This window comes from Gavialis gangeticus, unplaced genomic scaffold (assembly GCF_001723915.1).
Source record: "Gavialis gangeticus isolate Ggan-Ray unplaced genomic scaffold, GavGan_comp1, whole genome shotgun sequence".
In the NCBI taxonomy this organism is placed as follows: Eukaryota; Metazoa; Chordata; order Crocodylia; family Gavialidae; genus Gavialis; species Gavialis gangeticus.
The window spans coordinates 55,491,424-55,500,881 of record NW_017728993.1 but is presented as its reverse complement, the minus strand read 5'-3'; the positions used below and the strand labels follow the sequence as shown (position 1 = coordinate 55,500,881).

The window sequence follows — 9,458 nt, the reverse complement described above, 5'->3', positions numbered from 1 at the left end:
AAAAAAAGGTGTTAAATGTGGTCCCCCCCCCCCCCCCCCCCCCCCCATTCCTTTTTCTTTTTACTTGGAAACAGAAGTGTCTTGAGCTGGTAGCCACTCAGGGCCTCATCCAAAATGCACTAGAGTCAGTGGAAATGATTCTGTTGACTTCAGGAGTTTTTTTGGCTCTAACCCTTAAGGCACAATGTATCCTATGATGGTTTATTGCTTTAACAGTGTTGTTTTCAGCATATTGCTCCGCTGGTGGTTGCAAGGGGATCTGGTGGCCATCTATAAACTTACCGGGGGGGACCAGCAGGGAACGGGAGACTCCCTGTTCCCCCAAGCACTACCCGGAGTAACTAGTAATAACAGCCACAAGTTGATTGACAGTAGGTTCAGGCTAGACATCAGGAAGCACTACTTCACTGTCAGGGCACATAGGATCTGGAAACAACTTCCAAGAGAAGTGGTGCTCACTCCTACCCTGGGGGTCTTTAAAGGGAGGTTAGATAATCACCTAGCCAGGGGCGTTTGATCCCAGCATTGTTTCCTACCCATGGCAGGGGGTCGGACTTGATGATCTGCTCAGGTCCCTTCCGACCCTACCAACTATGAAACTATGGTAAAACTAATATTTCTTTGCATCTTACCTTAGTGTTAGAGCAGATCTGTGGTAGATGCGTGTTGAAGTATAGGTGAGCTAACTTTTGTTCTGAATTTATCATGCTGTCATGAAATATCCTAGCGAAACCTGATGACAGCTCTCCTCCTTGCTAGGTATAGTTATCCTGCCACAGATCTATCCACATTCTCATTAATAGTAGTCATAGCGTGGGGGAGGAGAGTGTGTGTGTGGCAATAATCAGCCATTTCTTTTGAGTGCTGCATCATGAATTATACTTCAGTAACACCTAAAACTCCCAATGAGGAGCCTGTTGGGCTACAAACTGTATGACCACAGATGAAGACGTGAACATATGCCTAACTTTGTTTTGATATCTAGCTCCATGCTTATCAACTTTTTCCACAGTCCCCTCCCATGTTACGACATTAAAAACCTTTCAGAATTACACTCACACCTAGCCTTAAGGAACTAAGATAGTCCTGACTTTAAACCAATTTACAATCACCGTGGTTGAGATGTCATGCTCTAGTTAATAGGTTGTCTGAAAAGATGCGATGAAAGAAATCAGAGCTATTGTTTGTGTAGTTAGAGCAGAGTTCTCACAGGTTGGTACGTTAAAGAATTGCACTACTGCTGTTCAGTGGTGCTGTAATGCTTGTAAGGAGAATAAGATAACTTCGTTGAATTGCAGTAGGTATTAGCTAGATTACCTTCTCTTGCCACCTCAGTTTTGCCCAGTGCTTCTAGGTAGAAAAAAGGATGAGCAACAAAAGGACAGAGGTTACTACATTTTTCTCCCTATTTCAGTCCTCCTCTTTTGAAAGAGACAAAGGAGAAAAACCAGATTACATTACCTTCTCCTGTAGATACCACTTTTTGCCATGCAAATACCATTATTGATTTTTTTTTTTTATTTTTTTTTTTATCTGTAATCAAGAATAAATTGACAAATAGGTACAAAACACGTTTTTTTTTATTGTAGCTATTTATATTTACTGTATTGAATCATATTAATAGAGTTCAAATATAGTCCATGCAACTTTTAAAAGATATATGTTATCCAGTCAAAGGATTTGCAAGTTAATTATCTAAAAGGAAGGAGAAAGGAAGGGAGGCGAAAGGGGTTTTTGGGGGGTTAGATTTTTTTTTGGTTTTTCAGCCTTCATAGAAAGCTTAAGACATCCAGATGTTTAAATAAAAACATTTACTCAAGCTCTGGAGGGGTTTGAAACTGCCTAAGGATTAATTACAAAGCAGGGAAATTTTTCTCCCAACTTTTTTGACACAGCCCTTTCATAAATGTTTCTCTTGCACAAGAGCATATTTTAAAATGTCAAACATTTTGAAAACAATTGGATGTTAAGCAGAATAGGTATCTGTAAATTAACTACATAGTTCACAGGTCTTGTTCATCAGTACCAGTTAATCACCTTGTATTTTTGCTTCCCCTTATCTTGATGTTAAGTTCATCCTGCAGCACTGTAATATCTAAAATAAAATATGCATTTGGGCTGGACTGTTGTAGTACAATTATTACTAATTATCCTTACTGCAGTAGTGCCTATACTCCCTCAACTGATATCAAGGTTGTCTTGTGATTGAAATTCAACACATATAATAAGAGACACAGTTTCTTCAAAGGGCTTACGGCAGGGTGGGCAATTATTTTGGGTGGCGGGCTGCTTACTGAGTTTTGGCAAGCCATTGAGGACCGCATGATAAGCAGCCAGGGGCAGATAAATATTAATTTTCTCAATTTTTTAGGGGTCCCACAGGCTGGATGGAATGGCCTGGCAGGCTGCATTTTGCCCACCCCTGGCTTACAGTCTAAATAAAGTAGGCAGATAGAAGTGGGGAGGGAAGAAGCAGCATTATAAGTCCCATTTTCCAGATGGGGGGACTGAAGTGCAGAGAGATTCATTGGTACAAGCTTAATCCCCATCATTTACAATCTACTCTGCTCTCTGTGCCATTAATGCCCATAGCACCCCAGAAAGATGTAATCTTGGCTGAGGGTTGACAGCATTTGCTCTGCCTGTTGTTGGGGAAAGCCGCTTTAATTTGCTGATTCTCTCAGAACTACAGGAGAGCATATGCTAATCAAGTGCATCCCTGATGATGCGTCTCTCCTGTTCAGTCATGAACAGCACCAATAATGAAGAAAAGAAGGATTGCAAGCTGCTTGTACTGTTGGGACCCACCCTTCTGGCAGGTCTTTTAGCCCTAATTCCTTTGCTGCACACTGTGAAGAGCATATTTGTAACAGCCTCAGTGCCTAAGAGTTGTTTTATCTTGAAGTTTAAGACGCATTCTGATTTTCAGGGCAGGATACAAAGCAGAATCTTTGAAAATTATTGCTCTTCCACGGCTGTGTAAGTAGCAACTCTGAGACAATATATGATAATTAAGATTGTTTATAGGGTAAAAGTTTTAGGCTATTTCAACCATTCCCATCAATCTTGGCCACAAAAATGCACTCAGGTGAAATTTGGCAAAACAGATTTAAGTGGACGGCACTAGCTTTTGTTCCCTTGAAGGAGAAAGCAGGGGAATACCTACTTTAACAATACCTAAATTATGTTCTTGTTTTAGCATTATGTTATAGATCGTAGCAGAAATATTTATTTAATTTTGCTTAAATAAAATGTTAAGGAAATTCACGTATCTGCTGGGCACATATCGGCTACACACAAATCAGAACATACAAAGGAGCCTTTATTACCTATCTGCTGTATAATGCTTGTTTCTAAAAGCTGTCTAAAAATATATTTACTCCATATCCCATCTCTTCTGTGAAACATTTATTAAGAAAAACAAACATGTAAAACACCTGTCTGTTAGTATTTCTCAAAGACACTAAACCATTCTGATTTCTTTGGATAAACAGTATTTTACATAATACAGGGATTGAATATTACCGTGGCTTGAGATCTAGGACTGGCTGGGTTCAGTCTTGCATCTATGCTGGAGAAACAATTGCTTCATTGAGGAGCATATGCAATTTTAAGGTCTGACATCTTAAGAACCACTAGGGCTATGAAAACAAAGACTAGGTAACTGCTGGTTGGGTGTGATTTTGTAACTGTAAATAATATTCATTTCTGGCTGCAAGACAAGGGAGACAAAAATCGGAACAAAGTGATTTTTTTTAAATAATTTCTTCCTTCACCACTTCAATAACCAGTTTTTCAAAAATAGTTTAAGTTAAAACTGCTACTTCATGTGATGTTGGAAAACAACGTGGGATTCTAGTTTGATAAATGACATAACGATTAAAAGGTTGAATCAACGTTTCTGAATGCTGAAAAATAATTTTTCCTTTATATTGTTGTAAGCAATGAGTTACCTAAGTAATTCCTACAAGATTAAATTCAGTACATTGCTGCTTGCCTTAGGTAACGACACAGGTCCCGAGACTATTTACTCTGGTCTGCTAAGTCGGTGCTCATTAATGTGTGTAGTACATAGACACTGTACATATTTTTATGAGTTCCTCCTTGTAGACCTCTGATCTGTTGCTTTCCTTGGGGATGTGGATGAAGAGGAAACCAAAATGCTTGTCCTCTTTGCTGCCATCCACCCAGAATATGTATGTGTATGTACACAGAATGTAGCTATAACTTGAATGAAAGAAAAAGAGGTGGTGTGGAAAGCTGCCAGATGTGTAAGTGGTTTCAGAGGGTTGTATGTAGGCATGGTGGAGGATAGTTGGGGGAAAGGCGAAAAGACTTGCATTAGGCAGAAGAGTACTGATAACACTGCATAAGAAGTTTATTTGCTCATTGTGCTCTCCCCAGTGCTACTGGTTGTTCAGATGGTCCTTCTACTCCTGGAGACTCCTCTGTAAGAGCTTGTTTCTTTAGCATCCTAGAATGAAGTCTTGCAAAATGAGAGCTTCCTTGTAAAGTAGGCATGTGTCTGAGGTAAAATGCTTTAACTCCTAGCTCTGATATATTAATACTGCATTAGCAGGAGGAAGCTTGATGGAAGGAATACAAGGCCTCGTTATTTACCAGATAAAGAGGTATCGTATTTTCATTTGCAAGAAAATTTGGAATATCTTTTCATGTACTTGAACTAAAAAGCTCATAAAGTTTGAGGTTATGGATTTTTAATATTTCTTTGGTCTGGTATTCTGTGAAAGATTACGGTATCTTTACTACTTGTCCAGTAGGAATTAGTGAAGTTGCAGAGGCAGTATGCTCCATCACTGTCTGAGCAGGGTTAATTTGTTCTGTGTTGTTTAGTAGTGAGCACATTGATCAGTTAAAGATTGGCTTCATCTGGTATCTGAAAAGAGTTTCTTCTTACTTCTGATAGAATGAGCAGTGCTGCAGTGCAAAGTGTTCAGGGTGTGGCATGTGTAGTGTATTCGAGAACAGCGTGTGCTGAGGAAAACTAGTAGCTAAATGCCAACAACGTGGGGAGCTCTTTAGATATGAGGTTAAAAAAATAGGGTCAGGAGCAGCTCAGCTTTCTAAAGGAGAATTTGAAACTTAAGCAGCCAAATGCAACTAAAATAACCTTTCTAGTCTGGCCATACTGTACCCTCCAGCTTGTTGAAGTAGGCACAGTTCTGTTTGGTGCCAAAGATAGTTCGCAAAATGAAGCCTGAATAGGTGAGATGATGATACCCTTGCCCTTTTGACCCCAGTGACTTAGTTGAAAGGTTTTAATGAAGTATCTTACATTCATTGAAATTTAATGACATAACTGGATAGCTGATTGTGATGGAACACCTGCGGTGCCTGCCACTCTAAGGGCTGAGAGCAGGCAGCCAGCAGGTGTGGGCTAGCCCTGATGAGGTGGCCATTTTAGATCCAGGCTCTTGGGACTGGGGGAGCAGTCTGTTGCTGGCAGCTGGAGCAACAACACCCAGCTGAACTGCTGCTCACAACACCTTGAAGGTAAAGGAGGAACTATGGAGATGCCAGGAGTTTCCTATGGGCTCAGTAGGGTCCCAAGCATCAGGGAGAAGGCTGGGGCCTAGTGAGAACAAGGCCTAGCCTAGCAAGGGGGCTAACAGCTTGTGGGCCTACAAAGGGGCTAGGCAAGTCCTTGATTAGAGCTGGCAGGGGCAAGGCCTAGGGCTCAGGGGAGCCCAGCTGAGAGAAGAGCTGCTCCATTTAAGATCTTCAGGGCTCAGAGCAAGCCCAAGGGGAGATGGCCGTATGGTGGGCCCCTTCTGGGGCCCTCTGGTGTCCATGGAGGGCAGCAGCTGCTAGATTAAGTCTCTGATCCCTTGACTGGTCAAAGTAAAGGGGCAGGGCCAAAAGGCCAGAGGGCAGTTGTGCCCACTACAAGGGGCAGGCCAGGGTTGTGGAGAGCCATCTGTTACCCCAACTGGCCTGGAGGTGGGGCCAGGGCCTCAGATAGGCCAAAGGTCCTCTTGAGGGGAAGGACATCACAGCTGAAAGAGGGTATAGGTTAGTCAGTGTGCACGCTGCTATGAAGGTAACAGCCAGCAGAAGGAGGCTGCCATAAAAGGCCTAGGAGGGAGAGCAGCCCAGGAACAACATATAGCCCAATGGGGACAAGACCAGGGCAGGTAGGCCTGCTTGGTCCTGGGTAAGACCAAAAACTGCACCCTGCTGGGGAAGGGTGGTCTAGTGGGTCAGTCCCCCAGAAATGCCAAGCCAGTTACCTCCCTGTTGAAAGGTGGGTTGGGGCACCTGATAACCCCAGCCCCCACCATCCGTTGGGTTATTGAGACCAGAGGGTAGTAGTGCCAGGCATACTTGGGGAGAGGCACCTGAGCCTGTAGGGGTGTAAGACCCCAAAGGTAGTGGAACCAGGCATGCCTAGGGAGAGGCACGTGAGCATGTGAGGGTGTAAGACCCCAAGGCCCCACTACAGGGGCTGTGGACCCCAGCAAGGGGGCAGAGCAGTTACCCCAGGGAAGGTGTGGAGTTCATGGGCCTAGAAGCCTAGAGAATGGCAGAGTGCCCACAGGGTGAGTGTGTTGAGCCCCACAGAGAGGGTATGTGTTGAGACCCCAGGAAGCGGGCAGATAGGCCCAGGTAAGTCCTCAGGCCTATCTGACTGAGTGGGCAAACAATTGGCTCTAATCATTCAGTGAGTGGGAGAGTGATGAGCTACCTGGAGAGGGATCTGGGTCAGAACTCTGCCCAAGGCATGGCAAATCAGCTAGTCACCATGCAGATGAGGATTCTGAGAGGGCCTGAGAGGCTGCACGCTGGCTGGCCAAGGAGTGCTAGCAAGCAAGTCTGATAGCCTACAAGAGCCGCTCAAGGGAGCAGGGCAGGCTGAGTACCTCGGTGTGGGGGCAGCGACTAAGAGGCCCAGTGAGAGTGGGTGGAGTGTGAGAGGCCTGGTGAGAGCGGGTGGTGTGATTGAGGCCTGTTGGGGTAGAGAGAGAGGATGAATGTGTGAGGCCTTGCAAGGTGCTGAGTGTGACCCAGCTTCAAGCCGGAGCATAGAACAACTCAAGGATGCCGTCTGCAAGGTATGGGACGCAATAAGGGAAGCTTGGAGTCCTGTATAAACCCCTGGGCTTCAGGGTCTTAAATGGGCAGCCTCCCACTTATTGTAACACCATTTTACATTACACTGAAGGCGTGGCAGCTGAGACTGGGCAGACTGGCCTAGATAGGCGGGCGGGCCGGTACTGTGACTGGGCCCAGGAGATTGCCCCCTGTCACACTGATTGTATCACAAAAGTTGGTTATATTATGAGCTAGATGTTCAGGTAAAGGTGTGATAAGATGTGGACCATGATCCACATGTGCCTGGCAAGAGACGTGATTGTGGGATCCAGCATCCAGTGGCCAGGACCAAGAATCTGCAGCTGCAGGACTTTCCAGTCCTGGGTGCTCATGGTGCACCCCCACAGCTGGGAGCCTGGTCAGCTGATGGGGCTCCCAGACACAGGGACAGACCCTGTTACATGTGCAAATTAAAGCTGGATAATAACCAGCTATAAAGTTAGTACATCTTTTCAAGGCCTAACCTTATAGCTGGTTGAACCTTTTAATGTCACAGTAGGTGCTCTGCATGTGTAGCTGGTTTCAGTTTAAATACCTGTAATATGTAGAGAGGGCCTATAATATCTTGCCTTAACCACTGAGGTATGGTAATTTCTTTTGAGTCAGTGTGGTCCAGTGATTAAAAAAATAAACTGGGTGTTTTTGATTTCTTGGATTTTATTTCTGTTTGCCAGATACTCTTTACGTGACCCTAAGCACCTCATTTAACTCCTTGATGTCTAGTTTATTCACCTGTAAAATGAGAGTAATCTCTGACTCCCGGTAATTTTGTGAAGGTATGATTAAGGTTTAAGAAGTTATTTGAAATCTTCCAAGGCAGGCTGCCTTAAGAAAAGAGATTGGACATGCATGTGTTTTTCTGTTACGTTTGAGTAAGAAGGTAGACTGGTGGTTGATGAAGGAAAGGTTTTAGGCCGTCCTGATTTTTAATTCCACCTCTTTCTGAGTGCTGCTCATTTATCACTTCTTTTCCCTAGCCCTCCTCTGTCACATTGTAGCTAAGGGACTTGTCTAAATCCTATTCCTTGTTCTTTGCATGGTATGGTGCTTTTATTCGGGGCAGGGTCACAGTTTGCTGTTCTTGATGTGCTATTAATTCAATAAATGGCTGAAAAAGTGTTTCTGAACTTTATGCCGCTCTAAGAGATATCTGTGGCAATCCAGTGCTAAACTGCTATTATGGAAAGAATGGTATTGCTCTCATCCTCTGCTTTTCCCTACCACTTCCAACATACTGCATATGAATAGCAGTGTTTTTGTGGTGAAAGCCCTTCCATTCTCTGCTGTCTGTTCCTTCAGGATCTGTCTGCTTGTTCCCTTTTGTTTTTATTTCTTGCCTTGATCTTCTAGTGGGTTGCACATAATCACATTTACTGAATATCCTTCCTGGAGAGCACCGTATCAATAATCTCCTCCACCTGAAGAATGGTTTCCTTTGGCTGACTTGTGTATTTGGCTCAGACCAACATGTTAATTAAATGAAATGGAGGGGAGAGATCCTTGACGTTATATAATGTTAGATTGCTCAGCTTAAGCACCCAAAAAGGGCCTTGTTACACATTAATTTTAAACAGCTCTTGGAACTCTTAACCCCTGGATTATCTACACATTAACACCTGAAATTAGTTTTAAGCACAATTTAAGTGGCTTAAAGTTACGCCACTCCAAGGCTGGTTTATCTTTGATCCATGTTACCCAGCTCATGTTCCCTTAATGCGCGACCACTCCCCATAGATGAGCCATCCAAGTTGCAGTCCTCCAGCGTCCCAGGATGCAGTATCCCCTTCCACACCTTCCTGTTCTATGTGGACAAACTTTCCACTCCCTGAACTCTACTGCCAAATGGGTGGTTTTGACACTAAGCAAACCAACTTCCCTTCCCCCAGGGGTTTGACCTTTCCACCAGCAGGGGTACAACCCCATGCAATCAGCCTGCAAAGCATATGCTGGCTAGTCAGTTTGCAGGGCATGAACAGGTCCAGGTGTGGGGTCTAGGAGGGACTTGAGGGGAATAATGTAGGGAGCCAGATGGGGTCCACATGAGCTGGGGCTTCCTTCCCGGGGCAGGAGCAGTAGCTCCCCCAAAGATACCTTCCCTCACCACTCCTACCTCCCAGCCACTCTGGGAAGCATGACCAGCATCCCCTATACCCTCATCTCAAAATCTCAGTTTATTAAAACATGAGATCTTTAATTTACTTGTTCCTTAATTTATTTTAAAATTCTTTTTCTTTCATCCTTATCCGTCTTTTATCCTTTTCACTGTCTTTTCACTTCCCTGCCCCACCCCTCCAGCTGAGAGCCAGGCTATGATCATCCTTCCACTGCCCCTTCCTCAGCCAACT

General features: G+C 44.1%; 1 protein-coding gene across 3 annotated transcripts in view; it reads left to right on the top strand.

Annotated features, from left to right (window-relative positions):
- Positions 1–9,458, top strand: part of CUNH1orf21 (chromosome unknown C1orf21 homolog) — a 262,650-nt gene that overhangs the window by 91,465 nt on the left and 161,727 nt on the right. Inside the window, exon 1 of one of the 3 annotated variants that reach the window (XM_019501739.1) lies at positions 4,133–4,271. The exons of the other annotated variants lie outside the window; for them this stretch is intronic. Coding sequence (XP_019357284.1) covers positions 4,199–4,271 — 73 coding nt within the window. The 5' untranslated portion in view covers positions 4,133–4,198. Of the gene's footprint in view, positions 1–4,132; positions 4,272–9,458 lie in introns of those variants that run through there. 3 annotated transcript variants of the gene reach the window in all.